Here is a 15,473-nt window from a genome sequence, read left to right on the forward strand (position 1 = left end):
GTCAGGGGTACCATTGCTGACAGGACGGAATTTCAAGGAGGAAGGCTGACGTCTAAATTCACTGAGTCCACGGGTAAACATGACGGTTTTGCAGTAGCGCTTTTTGACCAAAAATGATTGTTTCTAGTTTAAAAAAAAACCAGAATAAAGTATTCACATAAATCCATTGTGCTTGAAGACTGAAAGACTGAGGTATCTTGGGGAAAGAGTCTCGTAATGCACAACAAGCGAGCCTGTTCACTTTGTCCCCACAGCAACGGCCCGGTCCCACCATGTCCCCCTCCCTCTTCCACTGAAAGTGGCATTTGGACCCCTGAGCAGACGGCTCAGATGAATTAAAAACACAACATGTGGGGAGTTCCCACTGTGGCTCTGCAGCAATGAACCCAACTAACATCCACAAGGATTTGGGTTTGATCCCTGGCCTCGTTTGGGGGTTACAGATCTGGCGTTGCTGTGGCCGTGGCTGCTGCAATTCCGATTCAACCCCTAGCCTGGGAATGTCCATGTGCTGCGGGTGTGGCCCTAAAAAGCCAAAAACCAAAACCAAAACAAAACCCCACCAAACCCAGAAATGTTTTATCTTCAAGTCCGTAGGGTTTTTTTGCAAAGTCATCATCTTTGACTGTTCTGATCTGATCTCTATTCTGACAGAGACTACACTTGCTGCTGGCAAACGACCAACCGACCAACCGTGCTTAGGTCAATGGCTTGCCAAGGTCATCTGTATGACTGATACGTGATAAACAGCCCCTGGCAACTTCTGTGTCCTCTGGTTCATACAAATACCTTGGGACACGCATGTTCCCTCCTTAAGTGTATATCAAAGACACAGGACATGACAAAGGAACTAACCAGGCAGAAGTAAGCCTGGGGGGATGAACTGTGTACAGAGCCAATGCCCGAGAAAATTCACAAGTGTACACACACACACACACACACTCTATAGGGATGCAGAAGGCACAAGTAGGTGTAGCAGTCCCAATAAGGGACCATAGACAGAGAGAGAAACTTAGGGGACTTTGGGAGGTCACTGTAAGTTAATAACTGCTCAAGAAAGCCATCGGCACAAGGCAGGCTTGCTTGACTAGTGGAGGCGTGAGATACGCCTCAGGTCAGTGGGTGGGGGTGGGGTTCAGGTTCAGACCAAGGGCAGGAGTTTGGGGACCGCCCTTCCACCGATTTGAATACACACCTTACTGGATACTAAGGAGGAGCTACTCCTAGAAAGAGAAGGAGAAACTAGCTACTAGAAAGAGGAAGAGGCAGTCTTTTCCTACTCCCACTCCCCTTGGAGGATAAAACGGGAGCTCACGGGATCCTGGGGGCAGAGCCTCTGTACCTGCCCGCTTATAGCTCTCACAAGCGTCCTATCTGAATAAATCTACTTCTTGCCTATCACCTTGGCTCTTACTGAATTCCTTGTGCGCGGAGGCATGAAGACCCTGAACCTCAGTGGGTCCAGACACAAGGCGAGTGGCTGTAACTTAAAACTGTAGGCTCAAGTCCTAACCAGGGTTTTGGCTGAGTTCGAGTCCCGGCCCGTGGGTTCAAGTCCCAATCTGGTTCTGGCTAGGTTCAAGCCGTTAGTGCTGTCAATTTCACATATGTGTGTGTATATGTGTGTGTGTGTGTATGTGTGTGTATTTTTTTGCATTCATATCAGGTACCATCATGTGTTTCTGAGGAATTCAGGGGAAATCACTGCGATGAAGAGCAGACAACAGTTGCTGGACTACAGGGTGGTAAATACTAACTCACAGCTTGGATGGTTTTCCCACAGCTGTCGCCATTCACTCATTCAAGCCCACCCGTTATCACTGTGCACCGGGGTCCCTGGCCTCAAGAAGCGCCATCTACCGTCCTGAATGCGCATGTACACGATGACCGGGAGGCCACATTAAAACAGCAGCCACTGGGAGGAAGGCGCTTTCTGCCCGCTGTAAGTGATGGGAGAACTACACGCTCCAGGGGCCCATAAATCCCCGGATGGCTTCAGCGTCACAGAACAGACTGTAGGAAGGGGGAGCCCCTGGTCCTGAGAGGTTAACTGGCATCATTTTCAAAGGATACTTATGTAAAGAAAACACATGAGTGTTTTATGAGTTACCAAAGCGCTTCATCAGTCATCTTCAGTGATTCCGTTTACAGGAAATAAAACAAAAAATCTGTACCGAATGCCCCATTTTTACACGACACCGAGATAGGTATCCAGGGAAGATTGGAACAAAAGCAGAAACAGGGGAGTTCCCGTCATGGCGCAGTGGTTAACGAATCCGACTAGGAACCATGAGGTTGCGGGTTCAGTCCCTGCCCTGGCTCAGTGGGTTAAGGATCCGGCGTTGCCGTGAGCTGTGGTGTAGGTCACAGACGCTGCTCGGATCCCACATTGCTGTGGCCCTGGCATAGGCTGGCAGCTACAGCTCCGATCAGACCCCTAGTCTGGGAACCTCCATGTGCCGCGGGAGTGGCCCAAGAAATGGCAAAAAGACAAAAATAAAACAAAAACAAAAACAAAATAAGTCAGCTGGAAAGTCAGCTGGAAGAGGACAGTGTTTGAAATCAGGAAACCAAGGTTCTTTGAGTGCTTGAGCTCGATTAGCAGCTGAATTTGGAAAAGACCCTTCCCTCCCCCACGTGTAGAAGAAGGGACTGGACCAGAAACTTACGAAGACTCTTCCAAGGCGAGTGACCTTGGAGCTGGCACACACACGGCCCTTTGGGACAGACATCCAGGGCTTCTCTCCAGCATGGGGCACTGTCCCACTGGCATGGTTGGCCAACGCCACCCAAGCCTGGCACTGCCTGAGCCCCCCACGTCCCCAGGCCCGGCAATCACTGCACAGGCGCCCAGCTTACCCAGCCCCGCAGCAGCTCGTAGGCCGTGACGCCGAGGGACCACCAGTCCACAGGGTAGGAGTAGCCGGGGCCTCCATCCACATACACCTGGAAGACTTCCGGGGCTGCCAGAGACAAAAGAACGTCACTGTGCATCTCACGTCATGCTCATCGAGCCTTAGAGAGAGGACATGGGCCAGGAATCCTGCTTTTTTTTTTTTTTAGGGCCGTTCCTGCGGCATATGGAAGTTCTCAGGCTACGGGTCAGATCAGAGCTGCAGCTGCCAGCCTACACCACAGCCACAGCAACACAGGATCCAAGCCACATCTGTAACTCACACTGCAGCTTGTGGCAATGCTGGATCCTTAACCCACCGAGTGAAGCCAGGGATCAAACCCACATCCTCATGGATATTAGTTGGGTTCTTAACCCTCTGGCCACAACGGGAACTCCCAGGAGTCCACCTTTGTGGACGGCAAAGCCAGTACTCTGTCCACCAGGCCACGTGGTTCCTGGCCTCCGTGAGCTAGGAGCTGGCTGGAGAACAAGGTGTAGGCATCACAGGTGCGGCCCTTGGAGCAGAACACAAATGGGGCAGCCTGAGTGCGCGGTGGGGGCCTTCCGTGGGGGGTCATGGAAAGCCAGGGAGGACATGAATGTGCTGGAGCATGAGTCACGGTCACCATGGGGAGCAAAGCCCGAGTGAAGACGAAGGAACTGCAGCCCCGGGGGATGAGAACCTTGATAAATGTCATTCTGCTCTGACACCAGCACCAGGTCAGGTGTCCCCACAGCAAGGATGGTTAGACAACTTTGTGCCTGGCGCCTGTCTTGGGGATGAGTTTTTCTTATTATTTCCTTTTTAATTTTTATTTTGGCCACACCTGTGGCATGTGGACGTTCCTGGGCCAGGGATCGAACCTATGCCATTACAGCGACCCAAGTCACTGCAGTGACAACGCTGGCTCCTTAACTTGCTTTGCCACAAGGGAACTCTAGAGGACAGTTTTATTTTAGTGTAGGTGGGATCTAACATGCACCTCCCAGAATATGTAAATGCACAGAGACAGGAGGCGGCTCGGGTATTGCCAGGGGCTGGGCGGAGGAGCTGAGAGCAAGAGCACACGGGGTGTCCCCTGGTGAAGAGTGTTCTGGAAGCAGACAGAGGTGGTGGGTACACAATACTGAGAATCCACTAAATGCCACCGTGTCTGCAATGGTTCATTCTGTGTTACGTGACGCTCATTTCAATAAAAGGACAGGAGCTGGAGCCCCGAGGGTGAGGGACCCTCACCCCTCACCGGACGGCAGCTGTCCTGGGGTCCCCACCCTGACGCTTCCTAAGCTGCTGGGTGCTGGGTTCATCTTACTGCCTCAACCCCAACTCACCAGGCCAGGCATGCATCTGGGGGTCTAATTGCTCATGATGGCTTCCAGGAAAGTCCTGGGAGGGCACATCATTTCTGGCAAATTAATTTGCGGATGCAATTCCATTTTGCAGGTGTCAGAGCAGGGAAGCGGGACACACTGTGATTCAAGACATCTCGACAACTTTCAGACTGGCATTCAGACGGGTGGAAATGGAAGGGCTGGGTGAGGCAGATGAGGGTGGACAAGGGCGCTCCCATCGGGGCTCTGGGTTGGCAGCTGGACCCTCGAACCTGACCAGTGGCCAAATCCCAGCAGCCCTCTAGTGAGCCTCTCCATTGACTTTGCAGTTTATGGCACTTTCACCGGAGGGTTCTCCTTCCCTCTTCACAACCCCCCCACCCCCACCCCGGGTCAAGTTATCATTCGATACGTCTTATCCAAGAGGTTCAGAGAGGGACCGCTGCAGGCAGAGAGTCACACAGCAGGGCCGTGCAGAGCTCAAGGGTGCCCTACACGCTGGCCGAATCCCAGTCTGAAATAAGGTTTGTCCCAACATTTAAGTACAAAAAAATCATACTTGGTCTGCCCTGGGGAAGGTGTGATTGGGGGTTTGAGGAAATGGCCTTTTGGGTTATTTAAGCTCCACAAAGGAAGCCATGTGGTAGGTAGGCAAGAAGGTCAGAGGGGCTGGAGCTGAATTTAGCAAGTTCTCTGGGCTTCAGTTTTATAAAATGTGAGTGTAGTCAGTTTATTCAGAGATTAAGGTACAAGGCACTGCATGCTGAGAGGTAAGCCCGAGGCCTGGCCGGTCCAGAGTGAGCGCTCCGCAAGTCTTGGGCATGGTTTTTCCTAGAAAGAACTGTCCTTCAAACCTCCTCTTCTCACCACGTGTAGCCGCCCCACCGTCCAGTCCATGCAGTCAGGCTGGGACCATCCCAAATGCCATCCTCTTCGGCCTCCTGACCTGTCGGTCTCCAGCGTATTTAGGCATTTCCAGCATCCTTGTGTCCGCCCCTTCCTACCCGTCCTAGATCAACCTGAATTCAAAGGTGGTGATGCACCTGCTCATTACACACCCGGAGAGCAAATACTAGATTTCCCAGCGGCTCCGGGCACTGAGCTGTGCTCTTCTGCATCCCGTGGAGCCTGAGGCTGAGGTCCAACCCCGAGGAGTTTCCTCCCTGTCTGTGTACTTGTCCTCCTTTGTTCTGTGCTCAGGGTTCCAGGAAAGCAGGTGTCACCAGGTCATGCTGGTCTGTGCAGAACCAGGGCCCGACAGCTGACAGCCCAGCCCATCTGCTCAGACAGTGCGGGAGGCACGGACACGCCCATGAGGGCAGGAGGGGCTGCCTGCCCAGGTGCTCCCCATACATCCTTACTGTGCCTGGCAGCCCCGAGCCCCCTGGGAATTCAGGGTAGAAGCGGCTGCTGCCCCATTCGGTCTTGGCTGTCATGTCCAACCACATGACAAATGTCCCGTGACCACACGCCGAGGGAAGGTGACCACCGCGGTTCCCCTGCACACTCGAGGCTGACGCCCCGTGGCACAGCACAGGGAGCTGGCTGAGACGGGGTCACTCTGCCGTATAACAGAGATTGAAGAAATTTTGTAAAGCAACTACACTTCACTAAAAAAAAAAAAAAAAAAATCTAATTCCTATAAAAAATCGAAGACCTTAATCCAAAAAAAAAAAAAAGACTATACATGACACTAAGTCATAACTGAGGCCATCACATAGGTTAAGTGCTGGGAGGAGAGGCACAGGCCTGTCACCGTCATTTCACATCTGGATGAATAAGGATGGAAACGACGGCTGGCCAGCTGCTGTGTGAAGGCGCATGTACACACGGCCTCGCTTCAGCCGCCCAGCCACCCAGTGAGACCAGCGCCACGACGATCTCCACGCTCCAGGAGAGGAGGCAGAGGCAAGAAGGGGCAGAGGGGGGCAAATAAGTGCCAACCCCCAGTACCTGCGAACGGGCCCTTAACCGGACAAAGGGACTTGGCAGAGGTGACTAAGATACAAAATCATCTTGGGTTCAGGGTGGACGCTCCCTGAACTCAGTGGCTGATGCCTTTATAAGAGAAAGGACAGGGGGGTTGAGAGCCAGAGATGGCCATGGGAGAGGGCAGCAGAGGGATGGGACCACACGCCCATGAAGTCGAGAGCCCCCGGAAGCCAGAAAAGCAAAGAAGGAGCACCTCTCCGCCACCAAAAGCTCCAAGGGGCACAGCTCTGTGGACACCTTGATATTGAACTTCCAGCTTCCAGACCCAGAGAGAATAAATTCCTACTGCTTCAAGCCACCACGTTGGTTGTGCTGCCCTAGGAACCTAGTAAGAGGGGCTGGGAACTTGCTCCAGGTCATCCAGCTGGGACGGCAGAGCCCAGGGTTACTCTCTCGGTTTCTGACTCCGAGGTCCCTGCCCCTGTACTGAGGTGACTGACAGGGGTGACAGACTTACTGGAGAATGCGTCCTGATGCATTCTTTTTTTTTTTTTTTGTCTTTTTAGGGCCTCACCTGTGGCATATGGAGGTTCCCAGGCAAGGGGCCTAATTGGAGCTGTAGCTGCCAACCTACACCACAGCTCTCAGCAACGCCGGATCCTTAACCCACTGAGTGAGGCCAGGGATCGAACCTGAAACCTCCTGGTTCCTACTCGGATTCATTTCTGCTGCGGCAAGACAGGAACTCCCTCATGCATTCTTTCACCTTCCTTCGCTTCCTCCAGGGGCCTGGAGCTCAGCTCACCTAATCAATGTATGTCAGTTGCACATCAATTTCACCCTCAGCCTCTGGAGCTGGTCCTGCTCATTGCTTGTCTGCTCCAGCAGTAGAGACAGCTCACGGCCTAGGAATGTCAGCGTGGCAGGGGCGCAGGGTCCCTTGGAAACCATCTGGTGGTCGTCCCTCCTGTGTCAGAACTGGCACCAGACTTGAGGACAACAAGGGTGCCTTGACTCGCCAGCTCTGGGCTCAAGTCAGAACTCCTGGTCCTGACCCCAGGTTCAGGGCGTTCCTTTATTGCACTAGTTAAAATTCAACCCTCAATGCCCATGACTCTCCCTCCTTAGCCCTGGACCCCCGCACTGGCTTCTCCATCGGTCCTCCAGCCTCCAGAGCCTCCTCCAGTCTGTCCCTGCGTCTGATGCAGGAGTTAGCTTTCTGATCTGCAGTGCAGGCCACGGCAGTCCCCTGAGTAGAGGTCTTCCTGTGATGAAGACTAGTTCACGATCTGTGTTCCCAAGAGTGCCACCAGCTCCGCGGGAGGCTCATCGATTTGGGAAGAGAAGGGATTCTGAGATCAAACACGTCTGGGAAATGATGAGGTTCCATCACGTTCTTTCTGGCAGACTTCTTAGAGCCTTTAATGACTCCAGGCTTAGAAATTTACTAAACTTGATCCTGGAATCTTTTTGATTTTTCAGTGGAAGAGTACAAGGTACTAGGGCTAGAAACCCATGTGGCCTGGAGGGTAAATTCTAAGTTCTGCGGTCCAGCACTTCGGCCCCTCAGCTCCTGCCTGCAGATCTTCTAAGCTGTATTTCGGCCATGGGGTTGCCTGTGGCCACCCTGGATTTCAGCTACACACTGCCTGTTGTTCCTAGAATACCCTGCCTGTCTATCTCTTCCCCTCTGCCCTAATCTACAAAGAGTACAGCTCTAGAGTTACCAATTCTAGGCATCGACTGCGTACCAGACATTCTGCATGCTTCTTTCTTTTCTTTTCCATTTTAGGGCCACATCTAGGAATTTCCCAGGTCAGAGGTAGAATGGGGGCTGCAGCCAAGGCCTCTGCCACAGCCACAGCAACGCAAGATCTGAGCTGCATCTGTGACCTTACGCTGCAGGCTGCAGCAATGCCGGATTTTTAACCCACTGAGCGAGGCCAGGGATCAAACCTAGTCGGGTCCTTAACAAGCTGAGCCACAGTGGGAACTCCTGCATGCTTCTTTCCATGTGTCATGGATTCCTCCAGAGACATCACTGCCATTATTCTTGTCTTACCATCCCCCTCCCTCCAAACGAGGTTAAGGCTTCCTCTTGGCCCCACCATCTCTAGGCATCTCACTAGACTCGGAGCCCCCTGAAGGAAGGGACTGTCACATTCTCCCTGGTGTCCCAAGCCTTGTCTGTCATGAAGACGACACTTGAGAAAGGTCTGACGGCCGACTCAATAAATGAATGATCATTAAAGAATAGCAACCACTATACAGCCCTTGCTGGATGCCAAGCACTGTTCTGAGCACTTGACATTCTGCTAATAAAAATAGCTCATCGTGGAGTTCCCTGCTGGCTCAGCAGGTTAAGGATCTGGCATTGTCACTGCTGGGGAGAGGGTTTGATTCCTGGCCTGGGAACTTCTGCGTGCTGAGGGTGCAGCCAAAAAAAAAAAAAAATAGCTCATCTTTACGGAGCATCTGTCATGCACCAAACCTTGTTTTAAGAGCTGAGCAGGTATGAACCCATTTGATCTGACAGTGACACGGAATGTGGGCTCGATGCTGTGCGTCCCACCAAGGAGGGAACCAGGCTGTTCTGGGTTGGCACCGTCAAGGCCAGGACTGCGGGTTCCTGGTGCAAAGTGAGTGGCAAAGACACCCTGAGGGGGGCCCAGGACAGCAAATGGCAAACTAAGCAGTGGTGGCAGGGGGAGTGGCTCTGGCCACGCCGAGAAAGGCCGTCCAGGGTCCAAGGTCTGGGTACACCCGCGGGGGTGACGGAGGAATGAAATTCGCCAAGGCCTTGCACAAGGAAAAAAACCCACCAGAACAACATCTAAAACGTCAATGCCCTGATGGGGGAAGGGCCAACCCGGACTCCATCTCGAGCCACTGGAAATGCCAACTGCAACTGTCATCACTGTGCACAAAACAGTCGTGCAGAACTGATGTGTGCATCATTCCTCCCACCCGTCTTCAAAGCACCCCAAGCCACAGAGGAAGGAACTGGGGTGCAGAGAGGTAAAGGGGCAAGTTCAGGGCTGTGGAGACAGTGGGCAGAAGCATGCTGCTCTGAATGAGTTTCAGCCGAAGGCTCAGTACAGCTGCTCCATTATTTATAATTATTACTTTTTTGTCTTTTTAGGGCCACACCCATGGCATGTGGACGTTCCCAGGCCAGGGGTCTCATCGGAGCTGTAGCTGCCAGCCTACGCCACAGCCACAGCAACTCGGGATCTGAGCCGCATCTGCGACCTACACCACAGCTCACGGCAGCGCCAGATCCTTAACCCACTGAGTGAGGCCAGGGATTGAACCTGCATCCTCATGGATATTAGTTGGTTTTGTAATGGCTGAGACATGACAGGAACTCCTGTTCCATTATTATTATGGCCATTAGTTTTCTTTACAACACTGAGAGCTGCATTCCGGAAGTGGCCATTTATTGAGCATCTAGTATGGGCTAGAAGCTCTTGAGGTTTCCTCATGTACATCGTTGACTCTGCAGGAAAGCTGACATTTATAAAGCGCTTATCACGGTCTCACATGCATCATCTCCTTTTCCTCTCCAAGGACCTGGGGAGGCAAGTACGATTACTATCTTCATTTGAGGAAGCCGGGCTTGAAGAAGGTGAAATGAACACCCAGGTGACACAGCTACTGGGGTGCTGAGTCTTGGCTGAACCCCGGCCCCCTCCCCTATGCCCCAGGGTCCTTGCTCTGCCTCCTTCCAAATCCAGACCTTTTCCACCAAATCATTCCATCTGCAGGTGTATGCCGAAAAGAAAAATAATGTATCATATATATACACGCATACATGCAATATAAACTTCATGTTTTATATTTCAAAATCTCTCCATGGTCAATGTATTAAATCTGTGAATTCAATTGGAACCAAAATCAAAAGTATTTATGAAGGGAGCTCCCCTTGTGGCTCAGCGGTAATGAACCCAACTCGTATCCATGACGACGCGGGTTTGATCCCTGGCCTCGCTCAGTGGGTTAAGGATCTGGTGTTGCCCTGAGCTGTGGTGTAGGTCACAGACATGGATCAGATCCCATGTTGCTGTGACTGTGGTGTAGGCAGGCAACTGCAGCTCTGATGCTGCCCCCCTAGCCTGGGAACTTCCATATGTTGTGGGTGTGGCTCTAAAAAAGAAAAAAAAAAAAAGAGTATTTATAAAGATCCAGGAATTCTACATTTGAAGACATTAAGGTTTCCAGAGAATCCAAAAGCAAATAATAGAAGTGGTTTGCCATTAGCAGGTACGTGAATAAAAGCGGCTCTTGAATCTCAGTCCCCAGCAGCACCTGCTTCCTCCCTCAATACATCCTCAGCATCTTTCGTGGTACCTGTGAGCCCACGAGGGAACATGCTGGGTGGACACTGGGCTTCATGGAAACCGCCTCCCCAGCACGGCCCAGTGGCGTGGAAAGGTCAGCCTCACCCCCCACCCCAACCATTTCTACCGGCAGCTGCGCAATTCTGTCAAGGCAGGTTTCAGATGGAAAGTGAGCCTGGATTCCAAGGGCCATCACAGAATAGGCCCTGCAGAAAAGCAAGCAGAGATGCCCCAGGAAGTGTGAATATGCTTTTAGTAGGCTTGCCATGCTATGCACGGCATGCAGAGTTTAATTCCTCATTAGACTAAAAATACAGAAAAAAACCACAGAAACCTCCAACGTTATAATTATTAGCCTGCTGCTTTAGCGCTATGAATATTCCTGAAGCTTCTGGTGCCGCTGGGAGTGTGGCGCAGGATTCAGAGTCTAGCTTACAAGCTGACGGGCTTCCGGGATCTGTTTCCACAGGTCAGGCCTCCTCTGGACCAGGAACGTAGAAATACCACATTTCAGCCTAGAGGGGTCATTTCCTTTCTCTCCCACATTTTGTAGGGCAGAAGGTAAAAGCCTGTTGGAGGAGGTGGCCTCCAGCCCAGCTGGGACCACAGCCCAGGTCTCCTGCCCACTGAGCCTTTCTTCAAGGCAAGACCTTTCTCCAGCTTGCACGGCCCGGAGGCTGGTCAGATCTGTGCAGCCAACTGCCTCCTGGACACCTCCACCGAGAGGCCCCACAGGCATCGCCTATTCAGTCTGTCCAAGCCAAACTCTCCCTTTCCAGCTGTCCCTTCTCTTGGGTCCTCGGTCTCCTCTGAGGCTCAGCTGCACAAAGTCAGAAACTTGGGAGGCTCCTGGACCCCGCCCTCCCCCCAGCCAATGCTTTGGATCATCTAAGTGGTTCTCAAGACTCATCGAATCTTTCTCGCCTCTCTGGTCCTTTTCTCATCTCCGTCTGGACTCCTGACAGCCCCTCACACGTCAGCCTGGAGCTCACTGGTCCCACCTCGCGCCTGCTCCTGAGTCACGTTTCTAAGTCAGTAGAATCAATGCAACAGAGAGACTGAAGGAGGTGTGAGTGAGGCGAGGATTCCGACCTGCAGCGGAACCCAGGCTTCCTGCCTCGCCTTTTCCGTGTGCCTCGGTTTTCCTCATCCATAAAAAGGAGTAACGATATCCGCTATATACTATTATGATGAAGAAAAAAATGAAGTTCTGTATGCACTTACTGAGCACAAAGTAAATTTCAATAAATGCAGTCTAACATTATTATTATTGCATTATCATTCACATGGTTAAATCACTTAATTAAAACCACTCCAAAGTTTTCTACTTAAAATGATAGAATAAAGGTCAAACTCCTTCACATGAAAACGTCCTAAAAACAGGCTTCAATCTCTTTGTATTTTGGCCACTGTCTTTACTGTGCCCACTGTGCCAACCTCAAAGAATAGGACACACTTTATATTTTTAATCTTCCATGATTTGCCTCATACTCTTTACCCTATTTTTCTACTCACGAACTCCTAGTCATACTTCAAAACCCAGATCAAATTTTACACCCACTGTGGAGTGTTCATCAAGTCTCTTCCTGTTCCTCAGTTCCCCTCTTTCCATCCCCTATTCCATCAATCTATGTTCTGGATTCTCACCAAACCTTTGCCTTTTCCTCCCGTGCAGTAGTGATCATGCCATATCTTATTTAAGGATAACCATGTCCATTGTCCTACCAGACTGGGAGCCGTTTGAACAGAGATATGACCAAGGCAGGCCCCAAACCTCAGGGATTAGCACGAGGCTGGTCCAGATGTAGGCAGATGCTCAAGGGATCAGAGTGGGAAAGAGGCTGAAGTTTCACAGAATCCTGGCTTTGAATCTCAGTGGCTGCCTTTGCTATTTATCAATGGACATGCACAATTTTTTTTTTTTTTTGGCTTTTTAGGGCCAAACCTGCAGCATATGGAAGCTCCCAGGCGAGCAGTTGAATCAGAGCTGCAGCTGCCGGGCTACACCACAACCACAGCCACATCAGATCTGAGCTGCATCTGTGATCTACACCACAGCTCATCTCAATGCCAGATCCCTTAACCAGGTCAGGGATCAAAATGCATCCTCATGGATGCTAATCGCATTTGCTACTGCGGAGCCACAACGGGAACTCCTCCTCCTGGACAAGCACACCGTAAGCGCTGCGTAAGTCTCAGATTCTGTGGGATAATAACAGCCCCACCCCATAATGAGATAATTACATGACTCAGAGCAGGGACTGACTCATAGCAAGTTCCCAACAGATGTGGCCTGATTATTCCTGTATCAATTCATGACTGAATGAGAAATGAAAGGCACACATAAATGAAAGCCCAACTCACAGACACACATGCTGTACATGTTCCCAACTGATTCAAGGCCTCCGTTATCAGTCTTTGATTAGAGTGTGGGGAAAAGCCGCAGAAAGCAGACATCGGCCTCTGTCTGGATCCCCTGGGGGTGATTCAGGTTTCTTTGGCTTTGTATCTTGGCAGATGAACCCAGATCTCACATACATATTAATCTGAGATGAACTGAAACCACTGCCCCCGTCTGATCCTTTCTATCTGGGAATGCTGGTAGCAGTAGTAGCAAGAGGAGGTGGCTTTCACGAAGGTAGGTCAGACGGCGCCCAGGCGTGGACCAGGAGGACCTCACCTGTCTGCAGGAGAAGAGGAAGAAGAGCAGGGAAGCTTCACTGGTGAGTAAGTGCTGAAGCTCTGATGCGCCCCAGAAATAAATGAGGCACCCGTACCAGAAAACTGCTTCATGTTAAATGTGTCAGATTAAATTAGTAGATTAAAAAAAATACCTTTGGGAAGTTTTCATAATGATGGAGAGTGCTACCTGAAAGCTCAGGGGGACAGTCAAATGCAGTCTGTACATTTATACCATCAATGTAAAACTGCATTTTATACACTCAACTTGTGAAGTACAGTCACTACCTTTTTCTTTTTTCTTTTTTTGTCTTTTGTCCTTTTAGGGCTGCACCCGCAGCACATGGAGGTTTCCAGGCTAGGGGTCCAATCGGAGCTGTAGCCACCGGCCTACGCCAGAGCCACAGCAAAGCCAGATCCCAGCTATGTCTGTGACCTACACCACAGCTCACGGCAGCTCGGGATCCTTAACCCACTGACCGAGGCCAGGGATTGAACCTGTAACCTCATGGTTCCTAGTCGGATTCGTTTCCTCCGTGCCATGATGGGAACTCCCTATAGCCACCATCTAAGTAGCATATTAGGCTGATGGGAAAGTTCATTTCCGTAGCGTGACTCTCTTAAAGGATTCCAAGATTCCCTGTTTATCTGGGACAAATAATGGTCATTAAGATTTCCCATGGAGGAGTTCTCTTCTCACTGCAGCAGCCTGCGTTGTCACTGCAGCAGCCTGTGTCACTACTGCGGTGCGAGTTTGAGCCCTGGCCTGGGAACTTCCATGTATTGCAGGTGTGGTCAAAAAAAATTTCTCATGGAACATGCTGTAGAAACCAACACCTTTAGCAGGCAAACAAACATCGCACGGCCTGGCCCCATCATGTCTCTCTGCCCACTGTCCTTGCCTCCTTTGCTCAGGCCAAGCCACCTCCTTCTGGCTCTTTCTACGTGATGAGATCCTTTTTGCCTCAAGGCCCACGCAAGTGCAGTTCCATCTCCTGCAATGCTTTTTCCACTCTTTGTGCTGAACAACACCTACTCCTTTAGAATCTAGCTGAGAACTCACTTCCTCAGCCAAAGTATCCTGACCTCTCCAATCGGATCCATTTCTTCCATCAGCATCTCTCTTTTTCCATCACAATCCTTATAAAGGTTGCAAACAGTTCTGCTTCTGTTTAAAATGTAAGAGGTGGAAAAAGGGTCACTCCAAGCTTAACAACAAGAGAAAGCTACCCTCTCTATCAAACCATGCTTTTCTCAAACTCAACTAGTCTGCCATCTAAGGAGAGACGGGTGCCTCCAGGAAGAGTTGGGATGTGACTACTGGGTATCTTGGGAATAGCATGGCACGAGGAGAGGGGTAGGAGAACAGAGACTTGGGTGAAGATGTTCAGTTTCACGGCATTGCTAAAGGTTGTGCCAGAACTCAAGGGAGAGAGTAGAATCACTGTTTGTCCAGATACAAGGGGAATTTGCACCTCCTCGCAGACTCCTCTCCCTCGCTGGGTGCCCATGACAAAGTCTGGAACAGGGCAGGAGGTTGTAGAAAGCCTGTCTTGATGATGGAGGACTTGGGGAAGAGAGCAGCTACTGCTTTGCGGACAAAGCCTTTCCTGGATCCACCTGCCCACACCCCTAAGGAACAAAAGCCTGATGCAAATAGAGGAAGAACAGCAGATTCCTGTACCATGAAGAGCACAGGAGAAGGTGAGGGAGGGAAGAGAAAAACAAAGTCTCTACCCCTGGGGAAGGCAGAGAAAATCCTCCTGGGCTCAGGCATTTGTGGTTTCCCACTGTTGGGAGAAAGATGAGTGAGAAAGCCCCACCCGCACGACCCATGGACACAGAGCCTGCCTAAGGCTGGATGAACCAAGGCAACAGGTAACACTCTCTGCCCAGCCCCAAATCAGATCAATAGTGTCAAGTAACAAGAAGCAGAAGTCACCTGCTGGGGAACAGAAGAATGCAGTGAGAACCTCTTCGAGGCTCAGGATCACAGGGAGAGCTTAAAGCAGGAGGCAGGATAGGAACATTGGGGAAAACCCTTTGGCAACGCCATCCCAACCCAACTCCAGAGGAGGTGCATTAAGGAGGACCATGGCGGGAGTTCCCACTGCAGCGCAGCGGAAACGAATCCGACTCGTATCCATGAGGATGCAGGTTCAATCCCTGGCCTCGCTCAGTGGGTTAAGGATCCAGCATTGCCATGAGCTGTGGTGTAGGTCGCAGACACTGCTCAGATCCTGAGTTGCTGTGACTGTGGTGTGGGCCAGTTGCTATAGCTCTGATTCAATACC

General features: G+C 51.1%; 1 protein-coding gene across 1 annotated transcript in view; it reads right to left on the reverse strand.

Annotated features, from left to right (window-relative positions):
• Positions 1-15,473, reverse strand: part of STK32B (serine/threonine kinase 32B) — a 366,748-nt gene that overhangs the window by 37,977 nt on the left and 313,298 nt on the right. The window contains exon 7 of the mRNA XM_047799270.1: positions 2,860-2,963. Coding sequence (XP_047655226.1) covers positions 2,860-2,963 — 104 coding nt within the window. The remainder of the gene's footprint in view (positions 1-2,859; positions 2,964-15,473) is intronic.

This window comes from Phacochoerus africanus, chromosome 10 (genome assembly GCF_016906955.1).
Source record: "Phacochoerus africanus isolate WHEZ1 chromosome 10, ROS_Pafr_v1, whole genome shotgun sequence".
Taxonomy (NCBI): domain Eukaryota; kingdom Metazoa; phylum Chordata; class Mammalia; order Artiodactyla; family Suidae; genus Phacochoerus; species Phacochoerus africanus.